Source organism: Ovis aries, chromosome 8, assembly GCF_016772045.2.
Source record: "Ovis aries strain OAR_USU_Benz2616 breed Rambouillet chromosome 8, ARS-UI_Ramb_v3.0, whole genome shotgun sequence".
In the NCBI taxonomy this organism is placed as follows: domain Eukaryota; kingdom Metazoa; phylum Chordata; class Mammalia; order Artiodactyla; family Bovidae; genus Ovis; species Ovis aries.
This window is the reverse complement of record NC_056061.1, coordinates 11,091,450-11,113,312: the sequence shown is the minus strand read 5'-3', so window position 1 is coordinate 11,113,312 and position 21,863 is coordinate 11,091,450. Positions and strand designations below refer to the sequence as shown.

Genomic DNA, 21,863 nt, shown 5'->3' with positions numbered 1-21,863 from the left:
CAGCCTAATTCAGCAAATATGCTAGATAAAACTTTAAATAATAAGGGCTTATCCTCAAGTCTAAAGTCTGTGTGGTCCTTAAGGCACTACATATTCACTGTCACAGTATTTTGTCTGCTTCCAGATATATGGTTCATGGGGAGCTAAAATGTTTACTAAGTATAACCTGCTCATAGTAGGACTTTAGTATATGTAGCTAAGAGTCAGATATGACTGAGCAACTTCACTTGCACTTTTCACTTTCATGCATTGGAGAGGGAAATGGCAACCCACTCCAGTATTCTTGCCTGGAGAATCCCAAGGACGGGGGAGCCTGGTGGGCTGCCTTCTCTGGGGTCGCACAGAGTCGGACACGACTGAAGCGACTTAGCAGCAGCAGCAGCAGCAGGACAATTAAATGAAATCATACTCTATGTTTTAAAAGCCCAGCATCATAATCTCAAAAGCAATTAACAACAATAGTAGTTATAGTAATAATAGTGATGACTCATGGAGAGACAACTCTGCACAGCTCTGTGCTAAGTACTTCTAAGAGTTAATGTATGTTCATTTTAGTTCACTCTTGCAGAAAATGTGTCTGTAGATATTAATCCAATTTTACTGATAAAATCAGGGCTCAGAGAGGCCAAGTATCTTGCTGAAATTCACAGAAGCTTGACTACGTCAGAGGAGTAGGTCTTAGAACTGGATTCTCTAATTGAGGACCCTGGAATTTTGTCACAGAGATATTGGTTTCAAATTACTGCTACCACTTATCTGTGCGAACTTCAAGTTTGTTAATTCTGTAAAGGGATAATTTACTTGGTAAGGATGTTTTAAGAGTATGGGGGGGTTGGGGGGAGGACTTACAGTACCAGGTACAAGGAAATGTTAGCTCATTCTGCCTCCATCCTTATCAGGACAGAAGGAAGATCTTGGCATGGGGGTGGAGGCGGGAGCTGTGGGGAAAGGAATATCCCCAAGGCATCTCTACACAATTCTCTAATGAAATTGTTTCTCCTACCCTCTCTGTCACTCCAGACCTCTTAATTTCAATGTGTCTTTTGTAAATCAAATTCAGACAGTTTTCCACACCCTATCAGAACTTCAGATAATATGTAGCTAATTACAGAAAGAATTATATTGCTCTCTCCTCTGGTACTTCACTCAATAGTACTTATTTCAATGTCATTTTTGATGGATGTTCCAGTAATTATTTTTTTGCAGTTGTTTCATCTGCATCTTGTCATGGTAAAGTTGACCTTAAATTATACATAGAATAAAAAATGAGGGATGAAAAACTGATGGAATTTCACCCAAGTCTACCATTTATTCTAGTATTTACCAACCTTCTCTGTTGTATAATTTTATGTGTCTTAGCTAATGTTTCCAAGCTATATTTCATACCTTAAAGAAATGAAGTAATACAATTAGATGACAGCATACAAAGGCAATAAATATTCAGCACAGGTATTTCTGAACCTTCCCACTACAGATTTTAAGGAAGTTTGTTTTAAGCAAAGCTCCTGCTCTTTTATACACAAAACAAATGGATTTTAAAGACTGATGCCAGCATGCCCAGCCATAGACTAATACTCAGACATTTAGAAGTTCCTGACATTTTCAAGCAGGAGTCATAATGGCTGAAAACCTTATAGAAAAAGTGCAGTTTGTTGCATAATACAGGTTACTTTGAATCCATGTAAATATTTAAACCTTCAAATGTGAAATTGACTCAACTTATTGCTCTATACATTGGAGAGAATTTGGAAGAATCATTTGTATCTGATGTCATACTAATCCTATTTCAACATATAACAAATATGTAAAGAAATGCATATAATAATACTTAAAGTAAATGCAGAAACACAAGCTGCTGTCAAGAAAGAAAAACAGAAAATCCTGGAAAGGGTTTGAAATGATCTGTATAAATGATGATATTAAGCCACAAACTAAAACATTTTGGAAAGAGGGAAAGAGGAATACTGAAGTGTCACTAGGAAGTGTTTCCAGACTTATAGAATTTTATAGCCAGAAAGAATTGAAACTGTCCAGTCAAGCTTCTCATTTTACAGCTGAGGGAAGAGGCCTCGATGTTATTTACTCAGGGTCACAAAGCCATTTACTAGCAATGTCAGGAACAGAATCCAGGTCTGCTAATTCCTGGGGGAGTGCCTCAAAGTTTAAAATTCCAGTGAGCTCAAGGTAAGGAATAGCACCTAGGGATAAGAGTTTTGGGCATGAGACACTGACTTCTAGCCTTACCAAATCTTAAATTCATTTCTTCTAAGTCCAAATGAGGGGGTCAATACTAATATTTCATCTTCCAAGTACGATGCAGGAGTCATATATGACAGTATTTATCTTTATAACTATTTATCTTGAAAAGTTTGTATCGTTCAATAATATAAGTCCTTGGTCAGAATATGAAGACAAAAGAATTTTAACTGAGTGATTGTAAAAAACCTGGGGATTAAAGCACCGACTTTGTCTTTAGCATAAATTTCACATTTCATTTACAGTTTTCTAACTGAAGAATGATTTTGAAGCACCACAAAGTGGTTATTTATTTCATCTCTTTATGCTATAACAGCTATGGCCGTATATTAGATTGGGTGGCTTCTGATTTCTTGCTTGTATAGTTTTTCAGGCCCTTCTTCCTTTACTCTTTAAACATATTTGCCAGCTAAAAGGGTACTATTTTTCTATTTTTATTATAAAGAGATGGAAAAAACTGGAAGGGATGACTTTGAAAACCTGAACTCATAGCATATTAAAATTTAGAAGCTATTACACGTGCCAAATCTTAAATAATCCTTCCTTACAGTATAGTATCTGCCCTTTGCAATTTTTAAAATGCTTTATATGGGAACTCTTAGGACTTTCTGCATTTTTCTGAAACCAAAACTGCTTAAAAAGTCTGCTAATTTGAAAATTATAAATTTTAGCAAATTATATCTATTTAATAAAAATAAAATGCTTCATGAAACATCTCAGTTGTTTAGTAGAACTCTCTTGAATCTTAATCTTCCATTCTTAAGGAGAGGTCTTGGGTACTCTTAACATTCCACTTAATGAACATTTGTGAGCACCAACTCTGGGTCAGGTGTAGGGCTGGATTCTGAGGACTGCGAGAATAAAGCAAATCTTTGTCCTCCACCAGCTCCATCACCTCTGAAGATCCCTGCAATAGCAACTGCAGCATGACTACCCACTTTCTGAGTATTCCTTGAAACAAATGAACAAATATGGAGCACCTCTCTTGGTAGTCCCCACAGCATTCTGCCACCGGGAGCACCATTCAGTATTACTCTCAGACCTTGCTGTACACTGCAATCACTCAAAGAATTACTTCAAAAACTCTCCTCCAGAGACTTTTTGTACCAGACCATCCAGTGATGAGGCCCAGGTTTCTTAATTTTTATAATGTTCTACAGCTGATTCTGTCAAGTTTGGTCCTGTGTTACATGAGTCATAGAATGACAGAGTCTAGACTCTTGTGTTAGTAAAAGAAATATGATGTCGATACTTACTAGAATCTGTTTGGGGTGATTTATTTTCCATGGAGTTACATGTTTAGATTGTCATGTTCCAGCTAATGTGCTGTTTTCCCGGTGCTGAATGTTTTCCCCTTAAAATCATGGGATGCTGGCTGTCTCCTCTACTCTGAGGGATGGCGACATGTCAAATATGTTAGCCAAGCAAATCTGTCATGGGGTTTATGTACAGGCATTTCCAGATGACAGAAATATTCAAAGGAAAGAGTTTCAAACTATCTGCTTTATTTTTTAAGTACTGGTCTATATTTTGAAGAAACAAAACACTTTTAAAAACATGTTTAGTTATTTAGGACTAGAGACAGATCTTGCTGACGATTTTCCAATTTGTTTCTGGCATCTCACTATATTAAATTTTTTTGTTATTATATTATTATTTGTTTTTATATCACTATTTTATTTCCAGATTCTTGACTTGGGAAATGTTGATACTGAAGATAATGATAATGTTGATAGTGATGACAATAAAAGCTAAGTGACACGGGGACTCTTCTGGGGCTACCTCTCATTTCATTCCAGAAAAGGGCCTTGGGAATGCCTGTCCACCACAAGAGGGCCACCCTGAGACACTTCTGTTAGGCAGTTCCAGCGACAGAGCAGGGCTAAGAGGCCATTGAGAGGGTGTAATAACTTGAAGGACGCAGGAATTAATTTGTATTCTCCCCACCCTGCCCCACCCCAGGATATTTCCACCCCACCTTTATCTTCTACCAGAAATGTTAGATTTATCACCATTAAGTGAGAGCATTACATTTTAAGTGTCTGATAAAATGCCATTGACAGAAGAAGCGATTATTGGCTAGTCACAACTTTGTTCAGAAAAGGAGAACCAATTAAAAGAACACGAGAAATCCTCCAAGAGAACAAGCCATCTCTCTAGTCTACTTGACTCCTAGTTCAAAAAGGAGGTAACAAAAATGCTAAAGGATATAAGAAAGATGATTAATAGAAGCACAGAGCACTGTAACAAGGAACTAGAAACTATAAAGAGGCACCAATGGAAAATAGATGACTCAGCTGCCATGATTACAAACCCATCTAAAAGAAAAGGAGAACAGCTAACACACAAAAAGGGCTGGAAGGAACAGTCAAAGCTTTGATAAGAGCCTGGGAAACAGCTATAGAGCAGAAAGAGAGACAGACAGAAGATCAGAAAGAAGAACTGAATGAGCGGTGCTAGATATTGAGGGGCTAATGCGAGAGGTCTTGATACCCAGGTGCAAAGAAAATGTGGCATCATGACTTGAGGAGGCCACACTAAAGGGTCTGGAGATGAAGGTTCAGAAAGGGAGGCCCCCAGTCATACTTCAGATCCTCTACTGTGGTATAAGACATTTATCTCGGTACAAGATAAAACTTAAGATTATTTATTTAATATATCTAATAATGCATCAATAATTTAAAAGGAAAACAATCAAAACAAGTAAAATATTATGAACTGAACTTGAAAAACCCTCAACATGAAATTTGGTTTCAACAACATTCAAAGAAATAGTCTCATCCTCAAGTCAAAAGTGTTACATGAATATTTTCTGAAAGGATCAAAAACTGCTAAACACCATTGATTATATGAAATTGAAGTCACTCAGTCGTGTCCGACTCTTTGTGACCCCGTGGACTGTAGCCCACCAGGCTCCTCCGTCCATGGGATTCTCCAGGCAAGAATACTGGAGTGGGTTGCCATTTCCTTCTCCAGGGGATCTTCCCAACCGTGGAATCAAACCCAGGTCTCCTGCATTGCAGGCAGACGCTTTAACCTCTGAGCTATCAGGGAAGCCTGTGTATAGTAAATTTTAGGGCTTCTCAGGTGGCGCTAGTGATAAAGAACCTGGCTGCCAATAGAGGAGATACAAGAGACGTGGGTTTGATCCCTGGGCCGGGAAGATCCCCTCACAGAGGGCACAGCAACCCACTCCAGTATTCTTGCATGGAGCATCTCATGGACAGAGGAGCCTGGCACGCTACCATCCACAGCATCCCACAAAGTCAGACACAACTGAAGTGACTTAGCACACACGCATAGGAAATGTTGTGAATTCGTAAAATCTTACAATTTTATTTTCAGATGCTGGATGTGGATGGTACCCTATTTAGCTATAGAGAAACCCATACAAGTGTGAACTAAAAAACCTTTTATAATTGTAACAATGAAATAAAATAATCAGGAAATGTCAACATATTTAAGTTTATTAAATGGAAGCATCTGAGGTATAACATAAGAATAAGTCCTTTGAGACAACACCACCTGGTTTGACAGCGGGAAGTGAAAGGTGGAGATTCTTCCCTGTTTTTAAGAGTTGAGTGTTGCCTTTGCTGGTCCTATTCTCTGATCAAGCGAGGCTGTAACAGTGCTCTACTTGAAAATGGTCCCTAAAAGTGTCAACTTTTCTCACTTTCAATCTTGACTTTACATCGGCGCATCTGACCTGAAGCATGACTGCCAGATGAAAATGAGCTATGAGAATATAGCTACCAACGCCACATGAATATTTGGAGTTAAGGCTTAGCGACCAGACTGACATTCCACAGTTCACTGGCAGCCAAGGAAACAATCGTATCCCACTCTACCACACAGAATGAAATGAAGGCTAGGGAATGCAGGCCAATACACATTCCAGGCTCAGCACTGAATTTTCCCTTGTTTTGAGTTTGAGCCTGTTCTGCTTAAAAATAGCCAACTGAATTCTTTTTTTTCTTAAATCTCAGCCAAATTACCAAAGACACTCCTTCCTACGCCCAAGAATGTGCAAGCAATGGAATTTTTGTTTATTTGAATTTATTTTCAGGGTGATGTTTAAATAGCACAGTCTTCAAAGGTGCAAATAGGAGAAGAGTCTCTGTTTCAATAATTGGAGGACTGTGTTTTCTTCATGAACAAAGGAGCCTGGATGTTCCTCTCTTAGAACTAGCTTTATACAACAAAGACCATGCAAAGAACAGAATCAAAGGGGAGGGGAAGCAAGATAGTAGACTTCCTTTCTGAGGTCTTGGGAGTCATCTCTGTTAACTTTTCCTCCCATGACTATATCCTGCAGTGAAAGGAAGACATCCACCCTAGATCCTGGGTGCTCACAGAACAGCCTCATGTTCCAAGGAGAAGAAGGCAAGGGACAAGGTTAACTTCCGTCTGTTGGCAATTTGCTGAAACCACCTTCCAATCACTGGCCCCCAGCAATGCCCTGAGATAGAGTCAGGCCTGAATTCCCTGACACTGGATGCATTTCCTATTGTACATCACAATGTATAAAGATGTGTGCACACACAGGCACAAACTGGGTAATCAGTTCTTCAGTGGGTGGGGGCAGAGTCAGAAAGAGCCTCCAAGTCAGTCCTATTTCCCCCCATCTTTTTCTTACTGGGGTTCATACACAAAGAGCCTGGATGGAGTTCAAATTTCTCATGAAATTCTTCTATAAAGTCAATGGCTTAGGGATCCACAGGTAAGGTTAATAACACTGTTGCCAGGAAGAATTTAATGCTTCACAAGAGATCTGAGGACAAGGCTGATGTTTTGGATAGCCTGGACCTCCCCTGGTTAGCCTCTCCTTTCTTGTTCAGATCACAGGATATTGATATATGTCCTGCACGCATGCTAAGTCTCTTCAGTCGACTCTTATGGACTGTAGCCCACCAGGCTCCACTGTCCATGGGATTCTCCAGGCAAGAATACTGGAGTGGGTTGCCATGCCCTCCTCTAGTGGAATCTTCCCAACCCGGGGATCAAACCCACATCCCTTGAGTCTCCTGCATTGGCAGGCGGGTTCTTTACCACGAGCGCCACGTGCGAAGCCTACCCTGCATAGATTTCTGTATTCTTCCATCCAAGAATGCCTCGGGCTTTTGCTGTGTTCTCTTAGGGGAATCTAACATGCTATCAGGTATGCAATAAAGAATAAATTGCAACCATAAATCTGTTTTTTGCACTTCGGTAAGAAAACAAGTCAGAGTTAGCTATCTACATCTCTGTCCTTGTCAATCAGCCAGTTGAAAGCTGTGAGAATGTAGAAACTGAACCTCAACTTCTTCTATACCTAACACAGCCAAGACTTCAAAATGTGTGTTAAATAAACAAAGGATCCATGCTCTATCTTTTGCTCTCTTATGCATGCTTTCTCTTTTGGGTTTGGAGGGTAGAGTCAGTTGGCATCCGTTATCCCTGGTGGATTTGTGGGACACCATATCCTCTCTATGGATCACATGGGGAAGCTTTGTGGCAGAGATGATTGTGTAACGACAAAGTGGTGGTTTGTTATGCTGTGTTGGGGGGGATTATCTTGAGGTTTTAATTCAGCATTCACGTGCAGCATTATCTCCAGGTGTGTGTGTGACCCTGACACACACAATATTCATCGTGGTTCTCCTTTCTGACACATATTATTCTGATTTGTCTTCTCTAGCTTTGTTTTTTTCAAAAACCTGTTTGAATGAATCGGGGAATTTTCTAACACTATTACCAGTATGGAAACAGAGTTGCTTTGTCATTACGGGTCTTCTGGCAAAGGCCATATGACAAAGGTAGGCATGCTCTATAAAGAGGATACAGATGTTCACTGAATGCGTGGAATTTTAAGGTCTACTAAAATCCAGACAACTGATGATTCTATATAGTTAGTATCACACAGTTTGCTGTGACATTGGTATATATGTTGTATATACATTATATACATATTTTAATAATTCAAACATCTAAAGAAGTGGTTCTTGGGAGTTAAAACATATATATATATATTATATATATCTGCTTGGGTTCATGTATTGGATTTCAATTAATGTGAAGTAGCATCTCAATTCTAAAAACAAGCCAGGAATTCTGATGTGCAGCTAGGATTGAAAACCAGTAATGTAAATATTTAGTTTTTGGTTCTCCTCATGGTAAAGATAATTTCAATTCCAAAGCCAGTTTCTTAAAGCCACACAGGATACTGAATATCTATGACATTTCTGAAGTGAACAAGTACACCGCACACCATGCTTCCTCATAGGAACAAAGCTAGGAATCTGGGAATGACACGTATTTGAGGTTCTGGCCCTTTTCCTCTAAATGCCAGTAAAGCTTTCAGTCACTGTGACTGGAACCTGAAACACCTCCAATAACTACCAAATGTGTCATAGGTAGATGAGAGAGTCATTGCTTAGCTGACTGTATTCCAGTCCAAAGGCAATAAGCATTTCATATAAATTTCCACCTCAAACATTTACTTTCAGTTCCACTTTCAATGCCAAAATGATTCCTCTGAGATAGCAAAAGTGAAAGTTGCTCAGTAGTACGACCCCATGGATTGTAACCCAGCAGACTCCGGTGTCCATGGAATTCTCCAGGCAAGAATACTCAAGTGGGTAGCCATTCCCTTCTCCAGGGGATCTTCCCAATCTGGGGATTAAACCCGGGTCTCCTGCATTGCAGGCAGATTCTTTACCATCTAAACCACCTGGGAAGCCCCCAAGATGGCAATCTGGGGGTTAATCAAGGTTCTAACAGTCAAATTCTGATTTTTAATTAATTTTTGATTTTTAAAGTGGTTGCTTTCCTTGAGATGAAATATTTTTTAAAGAAACATTTGTATAATTGATTAACTATAGCATTTATGCTATTTCATTTGTTCTTGTCATGAAGCTCTATCTAACCACTTGAAATCTTAAGATGAAAAGCTGGGAAGTATGTACTGACAGATTCTAACTGTTGGCTAACCACTCCTCACTCCCAGTTTCTTTTTTTCCCCAAAACAAAGCAAAAACTAATTAAATTAAAAATCAGGTACATTAAGAGTAGGGTATCCCTGATGGCTCAGACGGTAAAGAAGCCACCTGCAATGTGGGAGACCTGGGTTCAATCCCTGGGTTGGGAAGATCCCCTGCAGGAGGACATGGCAACCCATTCCAGTATTCTTGCCTGGAAAATCCCATGGACAGAGAAGCCTGGGGGCTACAGTCCACCGGGTCCCAAAGAGTCGGACACAACTGAGCAACTAAGCACATTATAAACTCAATTTTTAATTATTATGTAGTTTTTCTTTTTACTAAATTAACACTGAAAGGGAAATTTATGTGCTGAGGGACGAGGACTCAACTTCTGTATTTGGAGCAAAGATTTTCCATATATCATTCTTTATGTTGGGGGCAAGATACTTCATTTTGTTACAGATTTTCATATCTATCCACCAACTCACCAGTATTTCTAAGTAGGTGACTTCAGTAAATGCTGTCAATCACTCAATCAGCATGACTCAGCATGACTGAGTCCAGTTTTCTACTCTGTAAATTGCCAGTGAGGCGGACGGCATAGGACCTTTTGGCTACAGGAAACCTATCCAGACCACTTTAGGTAGGAGGAGAAAGGGCAGTGCAGAGATTCACCAAAGTAAATTTGTCTACAGAGAAACTCCCACTGGAACTATGCTACTGGCTTTGGACTGTGACTTCATGAGATTCTACAGAATGGCTATTTTTTCCCTACTCAGAATACTCTATATACTGCATTTGTAGTGTATTTCGTGCTCCAGAAGCAGTTCTACATGGTAACCTATTACAGAGGACAGGAAGCCAGGCAACAAACTTGATTAGCAACATACGGCTCAAGTATAACAGGTAAAAAGGTTTCCCTGGGGGCTCAGCAATAATGAATCCGCCTTCGACGCAGGAGATGCAGGACATGTGGGTTCGATCCCTGGGTTGGGAAGATACCCTGGAGGAGAGCATGGCAACCCACTCCAGTGTGCTTGCCTGGAGAATCCCATGGACAGAGGAGCCTGGCAGGCTACAGTTCCAGGAGTCGCAAAGAGTTGGACACGACGGAAGTGAATGAACACGCACGCACGTAATAAGTAAACACAGATATGGTTGGTTTGGTCGGAATGGTTGAAACTGGTCAAATGCAGAGGACAAAGATAATTCCTTTCTCAATGAACTAAGGCATAACCCACTCTCATGCTTCCAAACTCGTAGACAAGACACCATCAGCATCACAATGACTTGTTTAGTTTCCGTGATGGTCACATTTTATTTCTTCATGATAATTCTTGCTGATACTTATTGGTTATCAAAGCTATTTTGTTAATCTAATAAAATTTAGCAAAAGCATTTTATAAATCTATACATTTTCTAAGATGTGACCAACTTGTGAATGTCCAGATTTTGAATGATCATAATAGTCAAATACTGAGAAATAATTGAGAGACTTGGGAAATGTTCACAGTCATTCTTACAGTGATTTAAGAAGAGTACAAATCAAAATGTAAAAGAAAGTAGTAAAAATGAAAATGATTTATAAAAAGAGAAGTCATACTTACACCCTTACCTGAAATATTTAATGCTCAGGCTTCTTACTGAATTTGGTAGTGGGAAGATGCGTCTTTTTAAAGAAATAAGCAGTCTTCAGTGTTTTTATAGCATTGGTTACTACAGAAATTATACTTCTTTTACTTCTTGTCTTGAAGCGTGAACAAAACAAATAAACTGAAATACTACAATGAATGGTAAATGATGAAAGGTTTACAGTACAAAAAACAGTGTAAAAAGGAAGACAAGTTTAAATATTGTTGTGTAAGAAAGTGATGAAAATAATACAAGAATGAGAATAAGTAAAATGATAGGCTGGAACATCTGGGAAGGTAAATGCAAAGACAAAAAGAAGAATTAATTAATAATAATTTTTAAAACTTAAGTTTATATCAACTAATCTACATATCCATTCAACTTAAAATAAAGACCCCTCCCTCATATATACTTACAAAGTCTGAAAGCCTACTGTTATATACATACGTTCGCTTACTCTGATTGCTATTTCTTTCTGAGAGTATAATTGAAAAAACACATGCACAAAGTATTCAAAATCTGCAACAAGGAAATTAAAAACCAACTATTTGATATAATACACAGAGAAAAAATCATTAACATTTCAAAATCCAACAAGTTTTATCATAAAACTTTTTATATTTTTAAATAGCAAAGCAAAGCAGCATGCAAGATAAATAAGCGATAGGGTTGGGATTTTTCTAGTTGTGACTAACAGGCAGTTAATCTAATATCATGCTTCTGTGTATAAACTGATTTTTAGATTTAAACCTCTTGCGTGCCTTAAAAGCCATGCAAGCTGTTGCTCTTCTGTGGGTTCTCCAATGGATACAAGATACCAGGCTTGCCAGAAGGGTAGTACTGCCTGTTTGCTTTGTAAACTCTCTTTTATGTGGTCACCTCTGACAAAATGCATTGGTTTTTGGCCACCATACCTGGCTAGAGGAGATCAGTCCAATTCATCAGATGTGCTTCTACAATTAGGATGAAGGAAAAATGCTGGTTTTCCCTGTTCGGGAATAGTTATTACTATTTCTCTGAATTAGTGTTGCCTTGAGGCTAAAGTGTAACACTCCTTCCCCAGCCTGAGGGTCTTCTATAGAACAGACAGTGATTTTCTCTAGAAATAAATATCATGTTACTTTGACTGGTGGTAGGTACAACAGTGGCTTTTATTCGCTCCTCTTGTAGGGAGGGCTCCAGACACAAAAGCATCTCTCTTTACCGCTGGTTCCCTGGTGGCTCAGCGGTAAAGAATCCGCCTGCCAATGCAAGAGACACAGGTTTGATCCCTGGACTGGGAAGATCCCCTGGAGAAGGAAGTGGCACCCCACTCCAGGATTCTTGCCTGGGAAATCCCATGGACAGAGGAGCCAGGCGGGCTACAGTCCATGGGGTCACATAGAGTCGGACATGACTGAGCAACAAAACAACCACCACCACCACCAGTAGTTATGCATCAATACTGATCATTTGGTGATTTAAAAATACATTAAGCTTAATTCGAATCTCGGCTCAAACACCACAAACCAGCAATTGAAGATTTCTATTTGGGATCTTCCTGTGGCAAAATCTATTAGAATCAGTAGAGTTAATACTGAAAATGTCGACCTTCAATAATAATGTATCTTAGAAATCCTTCCATCTTTATGCAAAAACTGGGGGAAGGGAGAGGTGGGTATCTCTCTCTCTGAAACAGATCAGAGAGGGAACAATTAACTTAGTAAGCGATTGGATGACGAAAACCTCAGGCCTGAGGAAGGACAGGGTGAAAGAACAATTGCGCCGTGGAGCTTCCAAGCCCAGAGAGGCTCTGAGCTGGGGTTTCCCTAAAGCGGGGCGTGGAGGTGGGTGCGCGGAGTCGCCCCTCCGGGGGCCGCGGCTCCGCGGACCAGCCTCGCCAGCGCCGTGGCTCGCAATAGGCAGAACTGTACCTGACTCACGGATATGGGCTCCTCGGCGCCGGCGTCGTCGGCGGACTTGGGCACCTCGAGGCGGTCGATGAAGGTCTGCAGCTCCTTGCGGAAGGCCTTCATCTGCGCGTTGATGCGGTAGAGCAGCTCGTGCTCGCGGATACGGCTGCCGTCGTCCTCCTCGTCCATGAGTCCGAACAGGTCCCCGTTGGCCACGTAGATGCGCGCCTCGGTGATGATGGTGCTGGTGTCGGCGATGAGGCGGTCGATGGTCTTGCCCAGGCGCTCGGCCTCCGAGCGGATGTCCTTCATCTGCTGCCGGTCGGAGAAGCTCTTGGGCCAGGGCCCCGGCGGCGGCGCGGGGTAGAAAGAGCGGGTGGGCGTGAGGCAGCGGATGTTGCGCACCTCCTCCGAGTCGCTCTCGCCGCCGATGGGCCCTTCTCGCTTGCGATGCGGCGGCCGCGAGTCGTCGTCGCTCTCCTTCTTGCCCGCGTCGCTCTCGGCGTCGCTGTCACGCGGGCTGCCGCGGATGCCCAGGTGCGAGGCCAGGTCGTAGCGCTGCATGTTGGACATGAGCACGCGGTTCTCGTACTGCAGCTGCATGACCTTGCCGCTGAGCTCGTTGATCTGCAGGCGCGCCGCCTTCAGCTCCTCCTGCAGGGCCTCGGTCTTGGCGCTGTCGTGGTGCCGCGCGCTCTCGTGGCCCCCGGACTTGTATTTGTACTTGTTGAGCTCCGCCGTGATGCGCTTGTTCTGCTCCTCCAGGTCGGCCACGTTCCTGCGCAGCAGCTCCGTCTCGTCCTCCACCAGCTGCAGGTGCTGCCGCAGCTCCGACAGGGATTCGCTCTGCTCCCTCATCAGGGGGTTGGCCGAGCCGTTGAAGTCGTCGCCCCGCAGGTCGTCCAGTTCCGCCTTCAGGCCTCGGTTCTCCACTTCCAGTTCCACGATCTTTCTGCCCAGGATGTTGGCTTCTTCCTCCACCAGCCTCAGCCGCAGCTTGAGCTCGGCTTCTCTGGTGCTGGGCGGACCCCCGGCTTCTCCTTTGGGCAAAGGACTGTCCAGATCCCCGTAAAAGGATCGGTACTTCTGGAGCTCGTGTTCAAATCTGTCCTTTTCTTTGTCAATCTTGGCCATTTTCTTTCTCATCAGAGCGGCTTCTTCCTTCACGAACTGCAACTGGCATTTCAGATCTTCATTGTCCTCCTCAATTGGGAAAAAGAAAAGGAAGGGGATAGGAGCTCATTTTTCATGTAAAGAAAGAAAACAACCAGAAAGGGACACCTGCGGAAATCATTCCCTTTCCTTGTAATTTAAGATTTAATGAGACAGAGGGAGAGACAGAGACCCAGATGGTGTATGTTTTCTTCAAATCATTTAAATTCTTTGGCAAATAAAAGATCAGGACAACATTATATCCTGAAAACAAAAAGAGAAGGGAATATAAGAAGAGAAAAACTGTGGTCATCACTGTTCACAAAATTATATGTTCCCAATGCATACAGCTGGTTTTGACTGTCATTTTCAACAATGTTCACTTTGTTTTGTTTTTCTTGGGGTTTGAATTCCCTGGACTGTAGTAAATATGAAAAACATTCCCTGGAAGGAAGATGTGGTTGGTATGCACTCCCTGCCATTTACTGAGCTCTGACTCTTAGCCAGAGTCTATAAAGTTCTCAACATATATGACCTAATTTAATGTGTAGAGTAAATTTAGGAGTAGGTATTACAACAACTGGTTTAAAGATGTTCATCAAATTGTTCAAGGTTACACTGCTATTAAGTAGCAGAGGACCAAGGTGAAATTTGAATTCAGTTCTGACACTACGGCTCAGTTAGGTACATGATCCCAGAGCCATACAGAAAATAATCTATCCTCTATCTTTATTCAAGGGAGAATTGTTTTTAAAGCCTTTAAAATAGGTAAAGTTTAACACAGGAATGGTCCATCCAAGAAGAAACTGGTTCCACCTAGATCACTTTTAAAATGGGATGTATTCCCATAAGTCTGAAATGGCTCGAACTGGTTCTGCCTGATGAGAGAATGATGGAGTAGATCTTACAGAACAGGGGTCCCCAGCCTCTGGGGTCTGATGCTTGATTATCTGAGGTAGAGCTGATGTAATAATAATAGAAATAAAGTGCAATAGATGTTATGCATTTGAATCATTCTGAGATCATCCTCGCCTACTATGCCCTTGTCTGTGCAAAAAATTGTCTTCCATGAAAACTGGTTTCTCTGATAGCTCAGTTGGTAAAGAATCTGCCTGCAATGCAGGAGACCTGGTTTGATTCCTGGGTCAGGAAGATCCTCTGGAGAAGGGACAGGCTACCCACTCCAGTATTCTTGGGCTTCCCTTATGACTCAGATGGTAAAGAATCCACCTGCAATGCGGGAGACCTGGGTTTGACCCCTGGGTTGGGAAGATCCCCTGGAGAAGGGAAAGGCTACCCACTGCAGTATTCTGGCCTGGAGAATTTCATGGATTGTATAATCCATGGGGTCACAAAGAGTCAGACATGACCGAGTGACTTTCACTTTCACTTTTCATGAAAACTGGTCCCTGGTGCCAAGAAGGTTGGGGACTGCTGCTATAGAAGTTCTCACACATTCGTAGGCACTCTTCAAACCCTAATCATTAACTAAATGGAAAATTACAAACAGAAAAATGGAAATCAACTCTTTCTCTGAAAGCTAATATAAATGCACATTATAATGTTCACGGACATATTTCCCAAGGATGATTTCCCAAAATTCTCTTTTAAGGAGGCACTTTGGGCATATCTTGTGACTTTGGTGGACTCTGGTTTCTTCATTTCAAAAAATGGGAATAAAAATGCCTTTCTTTTCCAGCACTGAGTCAGCTGTGTTTGAGATGAATTCTGGTAAAAAATGTAGCAACCACGGAAGGTGAAGGTGAGAAGAATAACGAGCTTCTGCCAGGGATGCCCAGTAAATACAGGCCAGAGCTTTCCAGATGGAAGAGAGGCAGAGTAGGGCACAGGGCTCTTATGCTCCCGTCCACTAATGAGAATTAATATGAAGGTCTGAGAGCTACGGAGTGTGCAGAGCCTTAATGTCACATTCTTTATATCATTACATCTTCACACTAGACCCACGAGGAAGGTGATATACAATATCTACTTTACAGATAGGGCAGCTTCACGGAAGAGCCCAAGTTAACATGGCAGAGCACATCTGTATTCAGACTGATTCTCAAAATCATGTTTTTCCACTGCACATGATGCCTCTAGAAATGATGTGCAAGAGGAAAAAAGGAGGACGATGAGTTAAAATGACAAAATCAGATGTGTTGGCTTGTATGCTTTCCTCTAGAAGGGGTTCACAAGAAAGGAGAGAAACCCAGAGAGATGAGAGAACCCCAGGAGCACAGTGAGAGAAAGGGGTTAAGAATATATGTCACAGGAAGATTAGATATGAGAATCCATTTCACCAGGAAAGAAAGAAGCTGCCTTGCAAGAGACTATGTGTGGGGGTCCCCTGGACTAATTCAGTGAGAATGAAACCAAGGACATGTGTGTGTTAGTCACTCAGTCATGTCCAACTCTATGCGGTCCCATGGACTGTAGACTCCCAGGCTCCTCTGTCCACAAGAGTCTCCAGGCAAGAATATTGAAATGGATTGCCAAGCCTTCCTCCAGGGGATCTTCCCAACCCAGGTGTTGAACCCGGGTCTTCTGCATTGCAGGTGGACTCTTTACCATCTGAGGCACAAGCCTAAGGACATATCACAGTGTCTAATATCACATCAGCAGAAGAGTCAAAGATAACCCTGATGTTTCTGAGCTTAGGTGTCTTGATGGATTGTGTTGCCAATAACAGGAACAAAGAGGATCAGCTTTTAGGGGAAGAATATGGGTTTAAGTATATTAAAATGGTGCCTTAGAGGTGTGTCCGCAGAGGGATACGCAGTAGAAACATCTATCAATAGGAATCTCAGGCCCACGATTAGCAAGATTACAGCCCTGGACCTGAAGACAGCTTGGGCCCAGAGAGGAGGACATGAGGATGAGATGCACAGAGGTGATGGCTGAGGCTATTGCAGTGGCTTCAGAGGCAATCAAAGGGGAGAAGAAAAGAAAGGGAGACTGAAAAGAAATGATCAAAAGTTGGAGCCCGGAGCAGGACAAAGTCATTAAAGCCAAGAATTAGAAATAATGCTTGAATAGAAAGGTGACCAACAATATGCATGCCGAATATGCCTTTATCTAGACTAGATTCTGTCAGGAAATAAGAGTGGGTGAGATGGGGAAACCAGCTAGGCTGCATGTTCTGTCAAAGTCCTTGACTGCAAGGAAGGCCTTTAGTTGCTAGTTTAAAAAAAAAAAAAGTTCACATAATCCTGCAGTTTGAATCTAACTAAAGCAGCAACAAAGTTTAATATATAAGTCATAGATTGGAACAGAATGACAGGCAAATATAAAAGAGGAGGATATCCCATTTGTGTATATGTAAACTCTCCTGTCCAAAGGAATGAAAACATTAAAAGTATGTTATGAGTTGGACATGTATTGCATGTAGCAACGTCATGAATCCTGTTGTTAGGATCAAACAGACGCCATGACAGGCTTCAGGGGGCCAAGGTAGGCCTAAGTCTCCTTTACAGCGGGGCTGAGTTATTGCCAAGGAGGAGCTGAGATCATCCTCTGTCGGAGCCAGGACTCAACCAATCAGTGTATTCCCTGTAGCCTGGTTCAGGCTTATCAGGACAAGGATGAAAACCCCCTGAGAAAGCCGGCACACACGAAAATCTAGCCAATTAGATGCTAAGGAACCCTTGCAACCAATCCGCCCCTGCCAACTCCCTGTCTTTGTCTTAACCCTATAAACACTGCTGCAATTCAGGGCTCGGGGCCCTTGCTCCACTCCACTGCGCTGGATGTGACTTGGGCCCTGGCTCGAGCTAGCAATAAATTCCCTTTTTGCATCTGCATTGCCGTGGATGTCTTGTTCTCTCAGTTCTGGGGATTGGGACCTTGGGCATAACACTGTGTGTCAATGTGCCTTGCATCCTGTATGTCAGAATCCTGTATGTCAAGGTGCCTTGTATCCTCATCCTGTAACCATTTGGAACTGGGCAGGGACATCCACTACATAAATGTGAAATCATTAAATCAGAGATTGTATGGAAAGTGCCCGGTTGAAATGTAACTGATCAGAAATGCTTGCTTCTATTTTCCACAACTAATGGCAGTCAAGAAACATTACAATGCTTTGAGATGCAAAGCAAGTTATCTCTCTCTCTCTCTCTCTCTCTCTCTCTTTTTTTTTGTTTGTATGGTAAAGACTCACTCTTAAGAAGATACAACCATAGAGGAAGGGGAACATTAAGATGATGAGGGTCCAAAGAAGAGAGCTGAGCTTAGCTTTACCTTAGCCATTTCTAGAGCTAAACTGCACTCTAATAAATTAACTCATTGGAAAAGACCTTGATGCTGGGAAAGACTGAGGGCATGAGGAGAAGGGGACGACAGAGAATGAGGTGGTTGGATGGCATCACTAACTCAATGGACTTGAGTTTGAGCAAACTCCGGGAGACACCGAAGGACAGGAAAGCCTGGTGTGCTCTATAGTCCATGGGGTCGCAAACAGTCAGACACAGCTGAGTGATTGAACAACAGCAACTCATTTAATCTGTGCAACAACTCTCTATTATGACCCCATTTTAAGGATGAGGAAACAGGTAAAGAAAGAATAACTTGTCTAAGGTCATGTAGCTGGTTTGTGGCAGAGATTTCCATGTAGGCAACCCAGTCCTAAAGTGACTGTTTTTAACTGCTCTGCAAGACCATTTCTCAGTATATAAAGTCACTGCGCCGCTGGAGGAATATGTGGGGAATACATAAAGGAAAGTGAACAAAATGAGATATAAAACTGTCCAATAGTAGCAGGTGGAACCGTATGAAACTGCCATTTGTGTAGGTCACAATCAACAGCATGTTGGCAATTTCATATGGCTCATCTAGAAAAGGGGTACATGGAAGTATTCAAAAGTGTGTATTGATCCTACTCCAGAGTGCCGGACATTACACACTGATGAGCACAAGCTGAATAAGATGGTCCCTGGCCTCAGTATGGGGGCTTCCCTGGAGGCTCAGAGGGTAAAGAACCTGCCTGCAAGGCAGGCCCCAGGTCCCACTGAAAAGCTAATGAAAGCTGCACGTGTCTTTTGGAGAAAAGTGCCTACATGCACATGGAGTAGGGGTCCACAGAGCCAGGAACATGCACTTAAGGATTCCTGGATTAGAGAATATGGGTGAAAAGAATAAATAAACTTTAACACGGGAGGTATAAGAATAGGACAAACATAAGTTAAAAAAAAAAACACTGTAGGTTAAAGCTGACTTGAGACTTTAAAGTAGGGAGTATAAAGCACCTTCTCCCTAAATGAGGTTGGGGAAGAAAATTGATAGATAAAATTATGGCAAGACAGAGTTAGACAGTTGTGGTTGCAGAACATATATGAACTTATTAAGGGAGGATGAGACAGGTACAGACTGTAAAGAATCCACCTGCAATGCAGGAGACCTGGGTTTGATCCCTGGGTGGGAAAGATCCCCTGGAAGAGGGAATGGCTACCTACTCAAGTATTCCTGCCAGGGAAATCCCATGGACAGAGCAGCCTGGTGGGCTATAGTCCACGGGTTTGCAAAGAGCTGGACACGACTTAAGCAACTTAGCATGCATGCACAAGACAGTTACAAAAGGGAGATGACTTTGGTAGAAGACTTGGCATTCTAGAACTGCTGAGGCCTATAAATGTTCATGTCAGTACCAAGGGGAAAATGAACAGAGAGGGGCGAGAGAGAACAGGAAACTTAACAATTACTATGTTATGCTTTTAAAAAAGAGTGAGATCAACTTTTTCAAATTTGAATATTTAAACATTGCTTTAGTTAAAATTATTACCAAATGAGAAGATACCTTGTAAGAATGAAAAAAAAATACATATGCTATAGTATTATAGATCCCAGTTTACACCTTTAAAAACAAATATTTAGCCAAGTATTTTTAGCAAGCCATAATGTCATAGCTGCCCCTAAGTATCTCGTCTTCTGTTTTAAAATCTCCTTTATTACATCCACCAGCACCTCTGCTCACCATAAAAGCTAGGCTTTACTGTGGCTGTGTTTCTAAGGTTCTTAACATGCCCATGTTGAGGACATGTTTTAAATTTTATTTTTATTCCTTCATTTCTTTTCTTGGCTCCCCCAATCATGGTAGAGAGAATTACTTCATTCTGGGGCTCTCCAAAACCAATATGAGTCTCTCTTTTCCCTCTGCCATCTTTCCTACAACATTCCTTTCTTTCTCCTCTCCTGATACTATAGGAACAGCTATTCTGATGTCCTTATTAATTATGGGTGAACAAGATTAGCACCATGGGTATAGTTCTTAAATGCAGCAATGCATAAAGGGCTAATGACATTTTGCTATGTGATTACAATACAAAAGCAATAGTAACAGGGATGTTAGCGCTAGTTTTTTAAGCAAAGATACTGAATGTTTTATATTGCCTCCAGCATTTACAGCTACATAATGGATACACATAATGTAATTCTGTTTTACACAAGTATGTCTCGTTATTATGTCTACAGATAGACGCAGCTTATCATTATGTACATTTAGAGGTGTTTGATGTACTAGTTGAAATTTTATTTCTACATACCTCTGTGGGAGTCTGCTGAGACTTTTTTTCAGATTTTGGCAAATCTTTGCTTCCTCTTCTCTTTAAAGATAGCTGAAACAAAGCATGAATAGGTTTAGTTTGATAAACTACACCTTAAATTCAATTTTAGTTTTAAGAGTTCTAATCTCTTATGATAAAAAAAAAAACCAAGCCAAATAAAAAGTTCAATAATCGTAAGAGAGGGAAAAAACCCAGGCCATCTATATTTTACTTTGGATGGGAGTACATATCACAATAGGAGAATAGCTGGCAATTATCATGTTGATCTGAGAAATATAGGAAACCTACTACTAAAAATGCAGGAAAGCAACTTGGAGAGAATTTAGGTCAATAACTTAATATACTTATAGTGCAAATGAAAGCAAATCCTTGTTATCATTCTACATCACTGAAGGAAAAAAAAAAGAAAGTATTATTTCTGGTTGGACATAAGGTTGTTATAAGATTATCAAGACCAACTCTCAGTGGATTTATGTAGAATTTGAAGAATCTCACTCTTTCCTAATCACTCACTCATGTAAACAAACACGATACACATGTTCATATCCACACTTACACATGTGTAATACAGTTGGGAGTGGTAGGGGTTACAGTGAAATGGAGGCATCATGCTTTTTCTAAAGGAGCAGGATGATGAGAAGGAATTAGAAAGGTAGGCTTTTTCAAAAGAAGCTGGAGATTTGGATAGTTATGTAAAATCTTCCATGTTTTACTTAACTGAAATTCAAACAAACAACACTTTGCAGGTCAAAAAAAAAATACACATCGAGTGCCAAATCCTCTGAGACCAGCAGTGTTTGATCTCTGGTGCTCGGTTCCATTTCTCATCACCAGTAAAATAAAGTCGTTCTGTATGAGTAATAATCCATGTGTATGAAAATCTATCATGTATCAAATATTGAGCTGGACACACAAGGATCAAACATATAATGTACCCACCATCAGTAAGTTCACAATCTGGCGAGGAAGACAGAGATACAAATGCAAACAATTTAGTACAAGTTGGCAAATGTTCTGTAACGAAGGGACTTTGTCTCAGTGTGGCATCTCCACCATGAGAATAATGGTTGCCACACAGCAGATGTTGCGACAAATTTGCTGAGCTAATGAGTGAATGAGAAATATGAGATTCTGAGGTCAAAGAGGAGGATGGCGGTACAGGCTGACAGTAAAGGCAGGCTCGGTTTCTCAAAAGAACAGGCTTCATGAATTTGCCAAGAACTGCAAGTTAAATTCCTCACAAGCTAATTTCTAACCCATTTCCAGTGCTAAACACAGGCATATGTTCAGGCTGCAACTGCTTTCATTCAGGATAAAATGGTAACTACAGAGCCAAATGAATAGTCTATGTGGTTACTTATTTCTCTTTTACAGAAATTCTCCATGTTGCTTGTATAATTTTCTCAGAAGCTGTG

The 21,863-nt window shown here is 41.3% G+C and overlaps 1 protein-coding gene across 3 annotated transcripts in view; it reads right to left on the bottom strand.

Moving 5' to 3' along the window:
- Positions 1–11,024: 11,024 nt before the first annotated feature.
- MTCL3 (MTCL family member 3) overlaps positions 11,025–21,863 on the bottom strand; it is a 46,311-nt gene continuing 35,472 nt past the window's right edge. For all 3 annotated transcript variants that reach the window (XM_042253193.2, XM_042253195.2, XM_042253194.2), the window contains exons 5-7: positions 20,428–20,499; positions 12,761–13,942; positions 11,025–11,135 (exon numbers count right to left, since the gene is read on the bottom strand). In XM_042253193.2, coding sequence (XP_042109127.1) covers positions 11,025–11,135; positions 12,761–13,942; positions 20,428–20,499 — 1,365 coding nt within the window. The remainder of the gene's footprint in view (positions 11,136–12,760; positions 13,943–20,427; positions 20,500–21,863) is intronic.